The 15985-nt window shown below is 38.0% G+C and overlaps 1 protein-coding gene across 2 annotated transcripts in view; it reads left to right on the forward strand.

Moving 5' to 3' along the window:
* The first annotated feature begins 234 nt into the window (after nt 1-234).
* LOC126416025 (embryonic polarity protein dorsal-like) overlaps nt 235-15985 on the forward strand; it is a 98182-nt gene continuing 82431 nt past the window's right edge. The window contains exons 1-3 of one of the 2 annotated variants that reach the window (XM_050083476.1): nt 235-517; nt 1967-2050; nt 12791-13044. In XM_050083476.1, coding sequence (XP_049939433.1) covers nt 2002-2050; nt 12791-13044 — 303 coding nt within the window. In that variant the 5' untranslated portion in view covers nt 235-517; nt 1967-2001. Of the gene's footprint in view, nt 518-739; nt 776-1966; nt 2051-12790; nt 13045-15985 lie in introns of those variants that run through there. The other variant, XM_050083475.1, reaches the window with a different exon arrangement.

Here is a 15985-nt window from a genome sequence, read left to right on the forward strand (position 1 = left end):
CTACCACTTCTTCGTTCCGCGTCAGGCTCAATATCTAAACACAGTTTAAAAACGAAGGAACGCCACGCGTACTGCTCAGGAACGTGTTATTACTATGCTTATAAAGGCAGTAACAGACAATAATTCTTCGCAGTACGCGCCGAGCAGCAGTAACGCTTGGCATTTGTTGTCGGCTATGTCACTGGCTAGTCATGTGATGGCTTCCGCCAATAGAATTTCAGATCTATTATAATTCTTCGAAGGAATTGTGGTCATCTTTTCCTAAAATACATCCTGCCAGCCGTAGCTTCTGGACCAGGAATTGGTGCCGAAGAAGTGAAAGTGATAATGCATAACAGTGTTTTTTGGTGTGTGATGGTTGTTTGGTAGTGGTAACTGCACTGCGTGTCTCCAATAAGGCTCGATTTACAGTTGTTATAAAAACAGCAGGAAATTTTTCGTCGAAGACCTTGACAACTTTTTGCAGCGGTGCTGAGCATAAGTGTATCGTGATTTTGTTTCGTCATATTTCAGTGAGGTATGTCGTTGACATTATTTGTTTATATACAATAAGAGGAGAAGGGAAGCTGCTGCTTGTGTTATGTATACATTCTGTTAAGGTATGCGACTCAAGTCAAATAATAAAGACAATTTAGGTTAGGTTATGTGTAATTTTGGATTAGTTAGGAATACAAATGTTTTGATGTCAGTTTCCTTCAGGAACCTGATTGTTTGTTTGTGGACACAGGCGTCGCTATTTGGACATACTTTCAGCAACTGAAAATGGAACGTTTAGGTGTGTAATTATGAAGTTTTTAGAAATGTTTGTGTTACATTGGTTTGTGTTTATGTGCACCATGCATGAACTGTAACGGCGCAACTTGTGATTAACACAATAAGCCATTAAATCAATTACCACCGACTGAAAGTATCACATATCAAGTGCTTATAAATGACCAGAAAAGCTTTTTTGTTTTTCATTGCCTGCATGAGAAAGCACACTTAGCTCTGTGCTTAGTGAAAGTTTTCATGAAATCCTGAAAGCCCCTTGTATTGATTACAGTAAATGACCGATTGATATACTGTTTTCAGTTATTTATTTGAGTTTTTCCAGGCATGAGTGTGTGCAGAATGTTATTTCTTAACAATTACGAAGGTGGACCATGTCACAGTAATCCATTGACTTATGTCCAATATTAATTACTATGAACATATTTCTTTAAGATGTTATGGTTAGTTTTTTCAGTTATGGAAATTTCAGAATAATTGGGTTTCTGTAAACATTGAAGTCTCTGGAATGCATTAGAAGATTCTTGTAATTTTGTTCTCAGTTATACTGAAGAATTCTCACTTGTTCCACACAAATATAGTTGAGGATAAACAGATTTTACTGAGAACACAATTTCAGATGTGTTGTATTGATAAGGTTAACTTTCAGTATCTGTTTCAAGGAATAGATCTATTAAGATTCTATATTCGAGGAAATAGTTTTCTGTTTTATCTATGGTTGTTATGACTCAAAATATACTACACAGAAAATGCTTATAGGTGTAGAATTCAAATGTTTTGACATCTCTTAAGAAAATGTATGATTCACTGGAGTTTAGCTTTCAGAGATGGAGATATAGCACATTAATCCTTTCACGGGATGCTTGTAGTTCATTTTGAGTGTCGTTTGTTCCTCCCTCTATGTATTTTGTTTTGCATTAACACATAAAAATACTAAAATTCGTTCAGTTCTGTAGAATAATGCCTGGACTGTAAGTGAAAATAGATTAATTACTGTTGTTTTCATTACATTATATGCTGTCGTATATGGGTGATCTTGTTGAAGCATTGCGTGCGTGCTATAAGTGTTCATTAATTCTGTTGATGTAATGATGTGTTGTTGAAGATGTACCCCCTACTAATTGTACTAAATGAGCTTGTCAGCCTCTGTGGATGAATTGCAACAACTTCAAGATTCTATGCAGCACGGTTGTTGCAGATGCGGCCGTTTCATTGGGAGGAGTAGGAGGAGGAATGGACCATGAGCACCTCAATCAAGGCAGCCTTAACATAAGTGATGTCAGTAAGTGCAATGACAAGCTGCTAGCGTGCATGATTTACTTAACCAGGTTTGCACAAAGTGAGCTCCATGCACCATCTTATAGAAGTGTGATTCAGAGAACTGGTAAGGACAACTTTGGAAAGATGGCTATCATTGTGCTTCTGTCTTCTGTAAGTTGAGTTTCGAAGTCTGTTCGTGGAAACATCATTGGTGTGTCTTGAGTTCTCACTGTTGTGGCACCGTGTGTATTTCAGTTTGAGTCATTCTTCTATTTGGTTGCAGTTATTGTCTTCAGATTACTAGTACTCTTTTGTGTTGTGTTGTTTGTTTTGTCTTTTAAAACAATCCATGTAAATAGAAGTACCAAATTACTTCTATATATTTAAACATATTGATATCTGTTGAATGGCACTATGCTTTTAGGTCACCATACCCTTTATTGTGAAAAAAAAAGGGGGGGGGGAGGGTCAAGTACCTACACGGATTCACTAAGTTCTGGTCACAGAAAACTTTACATCTTTTTGTTATTCATATTACATTAGACACTTTCTTGAAGTGAGGCAATAATTTTCATCATTTTGTGCTCTGTTTCCATTTCTTCTGAACAGTATATTTTCATGAAGATGTTAGTTATGTGGGCAGTCTATAAAATTTGCAGAGCAAAACAAAAAGGGTTGGTAGGATTTGTTGTCCTCATGACCTTTCTTGATGCTCATTTAGTCTCTTGATTAGCACAATGTTTAACATTATTATGATACCTCTGGTACTAATAACTGCATCATATCTTTCAAATATATCAAGGTGTTAAAGGTACTATGATCATTTTGATTTGGAGGCCTACTTATCATTATTGAGTTCGACTGATTCCGTTTCGGTTTCGTTGGAGTGAACACAAGCAAGTATGCAACAGCAAATGAGAATTCTTTCTGGTGTAAATGCTAGACATGCTTGAGCATATAGAATTTTATCATCTTCGGCTCACATTCACTTCCATTTGCTCATGCTCTGCTGGTCATCAGATTTTTAGCAATCGATCAAAGAAATTCTGCATCCTTGATGCTTTGGGGACTTGCAGTACAGAAACTTTATGTCTGCTGTCTTGTCTGCCTTTGTTGTTGACATAAGCTGCATGAGTGATGGAATGGTCTGAAGAGAATGTAATATTTATTGTTGATAGAAGATTATAGATATTATTGGTGCTCCTGGGATCCAAGAGATCCGCAGCACAAATGCCTGAGAAACGAAATATGAGGATGACTGGTGAGAAATTGCCAAAGCGCTCAAAGCTTAGTTAGTTTCATGTTCCATGGACTGTTTGCGAACAAGTCATTTTACATCACAAATTATTTTATAAATATGCCAACATGCCGATGATTTACAAGTTGTTGTTGTTGTTATTATTATTATTATTATTATTATTATTATTATTTTTATTATTATTATTATTATTATTATTATTATTATTACTGTTATTATTAATTACATAAACATGAGTTAGTAATTCCCATCCATTGCCTTTTACACATTGCAATAATAGAAATTCTTCTACAAAATAGGATGAGTTGTCAAGAAGAAACTTTATCAGTTCATTTTCAAATTTTACTTTGCTGCCTGTCAGATTACATCACAGGTTATATGTGATCAAAAACGTTAGTTGCAACATTGTGCACCCCTTTTTTTGTTAAACACAACCTTAATTTGGAATAATGAATGTCATTTTTCCTTTTGGAATTGTGATTATGTATCCCACTGTTCCTTTTGAACTGCAGTGTATTATTTACAAAAAACTTCGTGAGGGACTAAATATACCTTTAAGCACCAGTTAACATACCTAATCCTTAAACGGGTGTCTACTACATGATGATCTTGGATGGACACCATATATCAGAGGCGGACAGGAATCCTGCATGTGTGCGGTGCACTTGTTCATGTGCAGTTAATAGGTGTTCTGGTTGCACACAGGGGCAAGCTGGCCACCTACTTCTCTTCCCTCCCCACCATACTGTCTCTCGGCTCCTTCCTCTGTAATGTGTTTTGTTTCCTAGCTTGCTTTATTGAATGAAGGCATAAGGTTTGTAGGAGTGCTTGAAAGAAATCATGCTTTGAAAGAGTATCTGTTACCTGCAATACGTTTTATTTAATTATCACAGGTGGAGTTTACAATACTTTTAATGTCTGGAACAAAATTTCTACATACAGACAAATGCAAACAGTTACGTAAATTTTCATCATTGATGTTTGCTCTTAACCGAGACTTATTAATTTTCATGACAGAGAAAAATCTCTCAGAAACCTATGTTGAGCCAAACATTGACATTATCTTCGCAGCTTCATGATGGAGACGAGGAAACTCTTGCTGTGGAAAGTCTTGATAAGAGTCTATTACGTGTCTTGTCAAAAGGAACTTGTCTCTCAGATGAGAATTACACTGTAGATTTATTAATTCCATTTGCAATTTGGGATGAATATCATCTACAGAAACAGCAAATGGTCGCGAGAACCATTCAAAAGCTTGGGATAAATATATATCCCCAAATCGCTTGAGAAATTCCTCTTTTATTGCACTAAGTACGGAAACATATTCTTTGTGACTCTGTTCTCGCACAGTAGACACAGAAGGGAAATGCAGTGCATTCCCTGACGAGAGCTGTCGTTCCCACAGCTCAAGCTTCCTAGTGAAAACTAGCACCTTTTCAGCCATTTCACAAATTAACTGATTTTCTCCTTGGAACTTGTGTTCACTGCATTCATGTGTCCGGTAACGTCCACTAAAAATGCAAGGTCGGCAACCCGCTCTGGATCTTCTAACTTGGCATTGTACCTTCCTTTATCCTTTAAAAACTGATTTATTGGTATTCTGAGCTCAAAAAATCTTTTGAGTACATTACCGAGGCTAAGCCAGCGGCCTTCACTGTGGTATTATATGTCACCATACTCTTCCCCAATTTCAGCTAAATATGTGTGAAACTGTGTGTAAGCCCGTGGGATCTCAAATGATTAACTGCCCGAATAACCACCTGCATGACGTCCCCCAGTTTTGCTGCTTTTGCACAGAGTACTTCTTGGTGCAAAATGCAGAGGATGCTGTATAATGATTCTTCAGTACGCTGAGGCTTTTTTCTTAGTAATCCAACAAATCCCATTTTTTCCCCTTTCATTGCAGGTGCCCCATCTGTTGTCACTGACACCAAATGTTCCCATTTTAAGCCAGCTGAATCGACAGCTTCTTCAATGGCTTTTAGGATGTCCGCACCAGTGGTCGTGCTTTTTAAAGATATCATATCTAAAAAAATCCTCTGTTATGTGCAGAGCAGTGTCCACGCCGTGGACATAAATCACAAATTTCGCGGTGTCTGAAGTATATGTTGACTCATCAAGTGCGATGGAAAATATAATATACTCTTGCCTTAATTGACGGTAAACGTCACTTGCCATGGCACTTATACAATGACTTACAGTCCGCTGAGAAAGAGTGATAGCTCGAAACTGATTTGCATTCAGTGGGCAAAGTAGATCAGCAGCATCATTGATACACTCCTTTATGAACTCACCTTCAGCAAATGGTTTTCCAGCTCTCGCTTTATTAAGCACAATCTTATAACTTGCACGTACCGCTGGGCTATCATTGTTGTCATCCTGAAAATTTGAAAACACTACTCCATAAAATGTTAAATCAGTTAGATGAGAGTCATGACGAAAGAAAGTCACAGATCTCTTGTGACAACAGCAACTTATGTCAGATTCATCTAGTATCGTCAGATCACTCTTCTTAAGGTCAGTCAATTTCCCCATCTGCTCAGAATCTGACAATAAATTGTACTTGTGAAATTTATTATAATGGCATTCAACACTAAACTTCTGTTGACCGGCAAGAATACTGCCACATATTAAACATTTTGAATTTTCACGTTTTTGCACAAAGAAAAAATGATTCTCCCATTCCTTTTTAAAACATAGCAAATCTCCACTTCTCCGTTTCCTTGATTCACTCTGCATTTTCCGGTTTTTGAAATACAATGTTCACTACGTAGTGGTCGCTTCGCATCAGTGTCCGCAGCTTAGCCTGGTACTACACTGCCGCAACCTGCCTGCTCTCGCCACTGCCCCGGTTGACAATTGCACGCGAGCAGCACACGTGCAGCGGTGTGCGCTCATGAGCCGCGTGCAACGTTTGCCTGCCCCTGCCATATATTATTCTTACAGCATGTTTTCGAGCAATGAGTACTTTCTTTCTTAAAGATATTATTCCATGTTACATTCTTGAATGGAAATATGCGGAATACATCAACTTACTGAATTGTCTCTCCCCAAGATTTGCAATGATTCTAAGTGCAAATGTGGCTGAACTGAGTTGTTTTAGGTGTTCCAAAATATGCTTTTTCCAGCTTAAATTCTCATTATTATGGATACCTAAGAATTTTGAAGTTTCCATCTATTGAGGTCGTAAGAAAGACTAAATTCTATAGCTGCTTGTCTCAGACAGAAATAGAGTGAACAAACTCAAGCTTTGTAATGTTCTTTATTAAAAAGGAAAACACAATAAATTTCCTTGAAAATAAACAAGTGTGAATGTTTATGTATTATTCTGTTTAAAATTAAAAACATGTGAAAGGCTTGATCACTCTCGTTGCTAATGTTCATGGTATCTGTAATTACAGGACTGATGTCTCAAAGCTATGTTAGAGATTTTTTGATGATTAATAAATATGGTTTACTTTGCGTCATGATATGTGCCCTCTAACAGCAAATTTCACCAAGTAGCCTATGTGACAGGTTGTGTCTACAGGGTATCTCAAAAGAAAGTTCATATTTGAAGAGCTCTCTGCGCATGCGCAAAAAATTGTGGGGGATGTGGTGCGTTCATCAATTGCTTAGCCTCTAGGAACTCGGTCGATATGGAGGGCTTCTCGGGAGCAGATCATGTGTTCTGTGTGTGAGAATTTTGCAAAAATGGTGATTCGACAACCGTAGCATAACCAGTTCAACACTGGCCAAATCGGAATCTGTGCGGTCAAGGTCATCAAGAATGGGTGAATCTATGGAGAGTGTAAATTGGTCTGTTCGTGATGATCCTGACCTCTCCATTTGCAAGCATGCAAGTTCTTTAAAAGTACATAGATCATCACTCCTCCCCCCATGAACCATGGACCTTGCTGTTGGTGGGGAGGCTTGCGTGCCTCAACAATACAGATAGCCGTACCGTAGGTGCAACCTCAACGGAGGGGTATCTGTTGAGAGGCCAGACAAACGTGTGGTTCCTGAAGAGGGGCAGCAGCCATTTCAGTAGTCGCAGGAGCAACAGTCTGGATGATTGACTGATCTGGCCTTGTAACACTAACCAAAATGGCCTTGCTGTTCTGGTACTGCGAGCGGCTGAAAGCAAGGGTGAACTATAGCCGTAATTTTTCCCGAGGGCATGCAGCGTTACTATATGATTAAATGATGATGGCGTCCTCTTGGGTAAAATATTCCGGAGGTAAAATAGTCCCCCATTCGGATCTCCGGGCGGCGACTACTCAAGAGGACGTCATTAGCAGGAGAAAGATAACTGGCATTCTGCGGATCAGAGCATGGAATGTCAGATCACTTAATAAGGCAGGTAGGTTAGAAAATTTAAAAAGGGAAATGGATAGGTTAAAGTTAGATGTAGTGGGAATTAGTGAAGTTCAGTGGCAGGACGAACAAGACTTCTGGTCAGGTGAATACAGTGTTATAAATACAAAATCAAATAGTGGTAGTGCAGCAGTAGGTTTAATAATGAATAAAAAAATAGGTGTATGGGTAAACTACTACAAACAGCATAGTGAACGCATTATTGTGGCCAAGATAGACACGAAGCCCACGCCTCCTACAGTAGTACAAGTTTATATGCCAACTAGCTCTGCAGATGACGAAGAAATTGATGAAATGTATGATGAGATAAAAGAAATCATTCAGATAGTGAAGGGAGACGAAAATTTAATACTCATGGATGACTGGAATTCGCCAGTAGGAAAAGGTAGAGAAGGAAACATAGTAGGTGAATATGGATTGGGGCTAAGAAATGAAAGAGGAAGCCGCCTCGTAGAATTTTGCGCAGAGCATAACTTAATCATAGCTAATACTTGGTTTAAGAATCATGAAAGAAGGTTGTGTACATGGAAGAACCCTGGAGATACTAAAAGGTATCAGATAGATTATATAATGGTAAGACAGAGATTTAGGAACCAGGTTTTAAATTGTAAGACATTTCCAGGGGCAGATGTGGACTCTGACCACAATCTATTAGTTATGAACTGTAGATTAAAACTGAAGAAACTGCAAAAAGGTGGGAATTTAAGGAGATGGGACCTGGATAAACTGAAAGAACCAGAGGTTGTACAGAGTTTCAGGGAGAGCATAAGGGAACAATTGACAGGAATGGGGGAAAGAAGTACAGTAGAAGAAGAATGGGTAGTTTTGAGGGATGAAATAATGAAGGCAGCAGAGGATCAAATAGGTAAAAAGACGAGGGCTAGTAGAAACCCTTGGGTAACAGAAGAAATATTGAAGTTAATTGATGAAAGGAGAATAAATAAAAATGCAGTAAATGAAGCAGGCAAAAAGGAATACAAATGTCTCAAAAATGATATCGACAGGAAGTGCAAAATGGCTAAGCGGGGATGGCTAGAGGACAAATGTAAGGATGTAGAGGCTTATCTCTCTAGGGGTAAGATAGATACTGCCTACAGGAAAATTAAAGAGACCTTTGGAGAAAGGAGAACCACTTGCATGAATATCAAGAGCTCAGATGGAAACCCAGTTCTAAGCAAAGAAGGGAAAGCAGAAAGGTGGAAGGAGTATATAGAGGGCCTATACAAGGGCGATGTACTTGAGGACAATATTATGGAAATGGAAGAGGATGTAGATGAAGATGAAATGGGAGATATGATATTGCATGAAGAGTTTGACAGAGCACTGAAAGACCTGAGTCGAAACAAGGCCCCCGGAGTAGACAACATTCCATTAGAACTACTGACAACCTTGGGAGAGCCAGTCCTGACAAAACTCTACCATCTGGTGAGCAAGATGTATGAGACAGGCGAAATACACTCAGACTTCAACAAGAATATAATAATCCCAATCCCAAAGAAAGCAGGTGTTGACAGATGTGAAAATTACCGAACTATCAGTTTAATAAGTCACAGCTGCAAAATACTAACGCGAATTCTTTACAGACGAATGGAAAAACTGATAGAAGCCGACCTCGGGGAAGATCAGTTTGGATTCCGTAGAAATGTTGGAACACGTGAGGCAATACTGACCCTACAACTTATCTTAGAAGAAAGATTAAGGAAAGGCAAATGTACGTTTCTAGCATTTGTAGACTTAGAGAAAGCTTTTGACAATGTTGATTGGAATACTCTCTTTCAAATTCTGAAGGTGGCAGGGGTAAAATACAGAGATCGAAAGGCTACTTACAATTTGTACAGAAACCAGGTGGCAGTTATATGAGTCGAGGGGTATGAAAGGGAAGCAGTGGTTGGGAAGGGAGTGAGACAGGGTTGTAGCCTATCCCCGATGTTATTCAATCTGTATATTGAGCAAGCAATAAGGAAACAAAAGAAAAGTTCGGAGTAGGTATTAAAATCCAGGGAGAAGAAATAAAAACTTTGCGGTTCACCGATGACATTGTAATTCTGTCAGACACAGCAAAGGACTTGGAAGAGCAGTTGAATGGAATGGACAGTGTCTTGAAAGGAGGGTCTAAGATGAACATCAACAAAAGCAAAACGAGGATAATGGAATGTAGTCTAATTAAGTCGGGTGATGCTGAGGGAATTAGTTTAGGAAATGAGGCACTTAAAGTAGTAAAGGAGTTTTGCTATTTGGGGAGCAAAATAACTGATGATGGTCGAAGTAGAGAGGATATAAAATGTAGACTGGCAATGGCAAGGAAAGCGTTTCTTAAGAAGAGAAAATTGTTAACATCGAGTATTGATTTAAGTGTCAGGAAGTCGATTCTCAAAGTATTTGTATGGAGTGTAGCCATGTATGGAAGTGAAACGTGGACAATAAATAGCTTAGACAAGAAGAGAATAGAAGCTTTTGAAATGTGGTGCTACAGAAGAATGCTGAAGATTAGATGGGTAGATCACATAACTAATGAGGAGGTATTGAATAGAATTGGGGAGAAGAGGAGCTTGTGGCACAACTTGACTAGAAGAAGGGATCGGTTGGTAGGACATGTTGTGAGACATCGAGGGATCACCAATTTAGTATTGGAGGGCAGCGTGGAGGGTAAAAATCGTAGAGGGAGACCAAGAGATGAATACACTATGCAGATTGAGAAAGATGTAGGTTGCAGTAGGTACTGGGAGATGAAGAAGCTTGCACAGGATAGAGTAGCATGGAGAGCTGGATCAAACCAGTCTCAGGACTGAAGACCACAACAACAACAGATCATCACTGCACCAAATTCTGCAGAAAGACCTTAAACTGCACCCTTATAACAACCAATTTGTGCAAGTGTTAAAGCCTCAGGATCCAGACATAGGCTCCAGTTCATTAATGGTGCGACTGAGTGCCCTCATTTATCATCATCTTTTTTTCTGACAAGGCTCATCTTCATCTGAACGATCATGTCAGCAAGCAAAATTTTCGCTACTGGAGTGCAGTGAATCATAAACAGAAACATGAGAAACCCCTTCATTCGCGAAAAGGTACTGTACGAGCTGTGATGTTGGTTTGAGGAATAATTGGCTGGTAGTTTTTCGAGGACAAGTGTGATCTTGCAATTACAGTGAATTCAGAATATTATATGATGATGATAATTGACTTTCCTGCTTATAGCCAAAGAACATGGTTTCAGCAAGACAGAGTCACAGTATCAATATTGTGAGTTCATGAAATTTTCGTGGCAAAATTGATCTCCAGAAGGGTTGATAAAAATTTTCCACTACACAGTCCTGATATGAGCCCCTTGAATTTTTTCTTTTGCGGTTTATGCCAAATCTAAAGTTTATGTCAGTAATCCAACTTCTCTGGAGAAACTGAAAGAAAAATTCTATAGTGAAGTGTCCCTGGTTGCATTATCATTTATCAGAAAAAATAATTATAGTGAATGAAATTTCCACAGATCCAGTTGACCTCTTTCTTTGTTTTGTTATAACTACTTTCGAGGCTGTAATGCCTCACTATCAAATTGTCATTATCATAACCTTAATGCCTGTGGACTCTTTCATTATTTAAGACTGTATGATGATTAGCTTTAGCCTTGGAAGTAGTTATGACCAAATAAAAAAAGAAATCAGCTATAGCGGAGGAAGAGAAAGGAGAAAGCTAACTTCTAAGTTCTAAGCTATAAAGGCATTTTGCATACTACAACAGCTCTGATTGATTCTTATTTGTGTAGTGGTACGAGTATTAAACAAAGGTGGGTGGAACAAACATAGAGATACCTGATTGGTCTTCATTGTTCCTTGTGTGTTATACAGTAGCGCATAAAACAATCTAGTTTACAGATTGACATAATCATCCAAGAGCAACAGTAGTGCATTAAATGACCTAACATACAGATTGATGTTCTCGGGCAATGGAGTGAAGTAAATACAACCACTCATTGTGAAGTAGTTGGGGACATGGGAACACGGTAGGACAGTTATAAAGCAATACAGTGAATTTTTATTCCAGTGTTTGTATCTCATCCAGAATTTGTCAGTGCCCCATCCAGTAATTACTTCAGCTACGTGGATACTCTACAAATTACACTTGAGTGGAGATGGTTCATCAAATCGCTTTCACAATAATTCTCTGTTATTCCACTCTTGAACAGTGCATGGAAAAAACGAACACTTGTACCTTTCCCTGCGAGCTGTGAAATCCCTTGTTTTATAATGAGGATCATTTCTGCCCATGTAGGTTGCTGTCAGCAAAATCATTTCGCATTAAGAGGAGAAAGTTGGTGATCTTCGTGAGAAGATCCCACCACAATGTGAAACACCTTTGTTTTAATGGTGTCCACTCCAAATCCTGTGTCGTGTCTGTGTCACTCTCTCCCCTATTTCTTGATAATACAAAATGTGCTGCTCTTCTTTGAACTTTCTTGATGTACTCCGTTAATCCTATCTGGTATGGATCCCATGTCGCGCAACGTTACTCAGAAAGAGAACGGACAACTGTAGTGTAGGCAATCTCTTTTGTAGACCTGTTGCATCTTCTAGGTGTTCTGCCAATAAATTGCATTCTTTGGTTTGGCTTCCCTACAACATTTTGTATGTGTTCTTTCCAACTCAGGTTAATAACACTTATTGAGGATGTGCATTGTGTGACATGTATGGAACAAAAATAGCTGTTGAAGTAAAAGGCACATGTTTTGCAAAATGCCTAAAAAATTATTTGACTCAGGGTTGGCCCTTAAATTGAAATATGTCTTGCATGAATATCATATATAAAAAAAAATATCTTCGTTGTTGCAATAATGAAAGTATGAATGACTAGTCAGTGCTTACATTCATGAGATGAAAATTCTTGTACTCTAAGCAGAAAACTCAGTAAAGTAGACATAAGGTCTGACTAATCTTCCCCAAGCAATGGATTTTATTCCTCTAACTTGGCCAGCGCGCACCCCCCCCCCCCCCCTCCCTCCTTCCCCCCCGGGTTACATATATTCTTAAACGTCTGCTGTATTGTGTGACATGAAAATACCTCTGTGCATGTTAGATTATTGCACATTTTTATTTTTTATGATGAGAAAGTGTAGGAATCTGGAATTTGTATTATTAATTGTTTTCTTGTGTACAGTTGAAGTCATCAAGACAACAGATCCTGAATTTGTGGACAGTAGTGGTAGGATGTATGGTGGTGGTGGTGGTGGTGGCGGTCCTGTGGCGGCAGCCACTATGGAGGATGCGCAAAAGGCGGCAGCATATGTCAGAATTGTCGAGCAGCCAGCACCAAAGGCACTTCGCTTCCGGTATGAGTGTGAGGGACGGTCAGCTGGGAGCATACCTGGTGTAAATAGTACATCAGAAAATAAGACCTTCCCAACGATCAAGGTAATAATAGTCATCATAAAAGTACAATGAAATGAACTTTAAAATAAGTGAAGTGTAGCACGAAAATGTTGAACCAGATTTAGTTCCCCCTCCACATATTTTATCAGTTCTTCAGTGTCCTTGTATAATCACCCTACTTCACTACAGGTTTAACTGATGGTGCTGCTGTTATATTATGTTATAGTCTCCTGACTAAAGATCTTTTCCCCCTTTCTGCATTTCATTTCACTAGTATCTAATAAGTTAAACTCAGATTGTCCTCATCTCTTTCTAAAATTTTTAGGTTCCTCACTACATTGAAAGTTGTTACTTATTCATCCTTCTCATCATTCTATTCAGTGTGTCTGAACAAGGCAATCATTTAACCGTTGGAATTCTTTGCAAGGATAAGTTTAATGTTGAGATCGTTCCAGGAGACTATTTTCTGTGTGTGCATTTTTTTACTGATACGTAAGTAGGTCCCATAACCTGAAAACATCTTTTAGCACACTATTAGCAATACCAATGCATTGTCAATGGCGTATACTACTGATTGTGGGGAAGGGTTGGGAGGGGGGGGGGGGAGGGAGATACTTTATGCCCACCACAAAAAAAATAAAAAATACATATTTTGTTAATTGTTATTGACTTATACTTACACCGTACTTTGTAAAGAAATGTGTAACTTGGCTCCTAAACATGAAAATATTGAATATGATATTCATTACGAAATGATGCATCTGTTACGAGGAATTTTTTTTGGTTAAGTTTACCTGAAAAATTTAAAACATTTATGGAATCTGGTAGATGATCTCTCTCTCTCTCTCTCTCTCTCTCTCTCTCTCTCTCTCTCTCTCTCTCTCTCTCTTTTTTTTTTTTTTTTTTTTTTTTTTTTTTTTTTTCAAAATTTTAAAATGCAAAGTATCTGTCTAGATAAAAATATTTTGAAAAGGTGGGCATATAGTATAACCCCTCCCCCCTCTCCCTTGGTATTGCTTGGCTTAAGTTTTCTTTAATATGTACACCTAATAACTTACAATTTTGTTCCCTGTTTATTATTTGTTCTTGGTATATTATATAAATACGTTGAATGGGGGATGTTTTTGACAGTACAAAACGGGGTATTTTCTCAAAGTTTAGATCTAGCCCATTTGTGCAAAACCATTCATTAATCTTCACAATAACATCATTCACTGTTTTCTCTGTCAATGCTTCTTTGCTCAGTGTCACAACAGTGCTTGTATCATCTGCAAACATGACTAGTTCTGCCTTCTGATTCAAATTAAACGTCAGACCGTTAATGTACAGCAAAATCAGTAGCGGGTCAGTGATCACAACCAGTAGGACTCCCATTGCAATTTCTCCCCATGCAGATAATGTGACATCCCTCTTTGTATCACTCAAACAGCCTATGGTATTTTTCTGCATTCTGGTTCTTAAATAAGAACTAAACCAGGCATTTGCTAAACAATTTATTTCTTAAAAACTTAACTTCTCTAATAGGATATTATCATGGACACAGTGAAATGCCTTCTGTAAGTCACAAAAGATCCCAGTCTGCAATATTTTATCATTCAAAAATTGTATTATATGCTCAGTGAATGTCTAAAGAGCTGACTTCGTAGAATGACCCTTTTGAAATCCAAACTATGATTGACTAAGTATCCCATTACTACCCAGGTGGGTAACATCCATGGAGTACATTACCTTCTCAGAAATTTTAGAAAATGATGTAAAATCAAACAATGGAAAATCCAGGATGGAATGTAACAATATAATGAAAAGGATAGTTGCTACGCGCCATACAGTGGAGATGCTGAGTCGCAGATAGGCACAGCGAAAAGAATGGTGGAAACTGAGTTTTCGGCCAAGACGGCCTTAACACACACAGGTTCACACAAACACAACTCACACATGCATGACCACAGTCCATGATATAAGGATGACACTGAGCAGTAGTTATTGATATCTATGGAGTCACCCTTTTTAAAAGAGAGACCTAACAATGGCAGATTTCAGTCTTGCTGGGAAAACAAATTGTGTTAATGATGTGTTACATGACTAGAACATTACATATAAGGGCCACAACTTTTTAGTGTCTTTTGGAGATATTATCCTTCCCATTTTAGAGTTATGATGATCTTCCCTATTTCAGATGGGTATGTCAGATGAATTGTCTATTCACTAAATATCCTCTGTATTGCTTCTTCAATTTAGTGCTTTGATTTCTCTTTTCGACTATTTGTCCCAAATTTCTCACACATTTTTAGAAAGTAGTTACGAAAAATATCTTCTACACGTGAACTGTCTTTCACAATGCTCCCATTCTCTTTAACAGAAATAATATCATATTTTATGACTTTTTTGTCTGTCTCTGTTTTCACAGTATTACATGTTGATTTTATTTTATTATCTGATCTGTCAATGTCAGACAAGATGTGCATGCTCCTTGATTTTTTTACAACTTTTTTTAAATATGTTACAGTGCTGTTTATAATAAGAAAGTGTTTCTGGGTCACTACTTGTTGTGGCCATTTTGTACAAGTCATTTTTTTGTTGTGAAATTACTCTGATACCTATAGTGACCCAAGGTTCTCTTAATGATGGGCATTGTTACATTCAATATTGTGATATGAGAATCCATTTATTGATTGATAGACATGACTGATACCAAATTATAAGTGGCTAGAAGGATCTCTAGATCATTTTTCCTGTCAGATTGCTTCGAGAAATTTACATTAACACCACAAATTAGTAATTCCTTCATTCTGTCTTACAAAGATCACAATAATTCACCAAATTTTTTCAAGACAATTTTCAGCCAGCAGAGACCTGTATACTATAACAACTACAAATATTACATTTCCTAGTAGTAACTCACAAGCACTTGCTTCCATATCCTGATCAAAACAGAATTTATTTATTTCTTACATTTTTTGTATTTATATCAATTTTTTAATGG

Source organism: Schistocerca serialis, chromosome 8 (genome assembly GCF_023864345.2).
Source record: "Schistocerca serialis cubense isolate TAMUIC-IGC-003099 chromosome 8, iqSchSeri2.2, whole genome shotgun sequence".
Lineage (NCBI taxonomy): Eukaryota > Metazoa > Arthropoda > Insecta > Orthoptera > Acrididae > Schistocerca > Schistocerca serialis.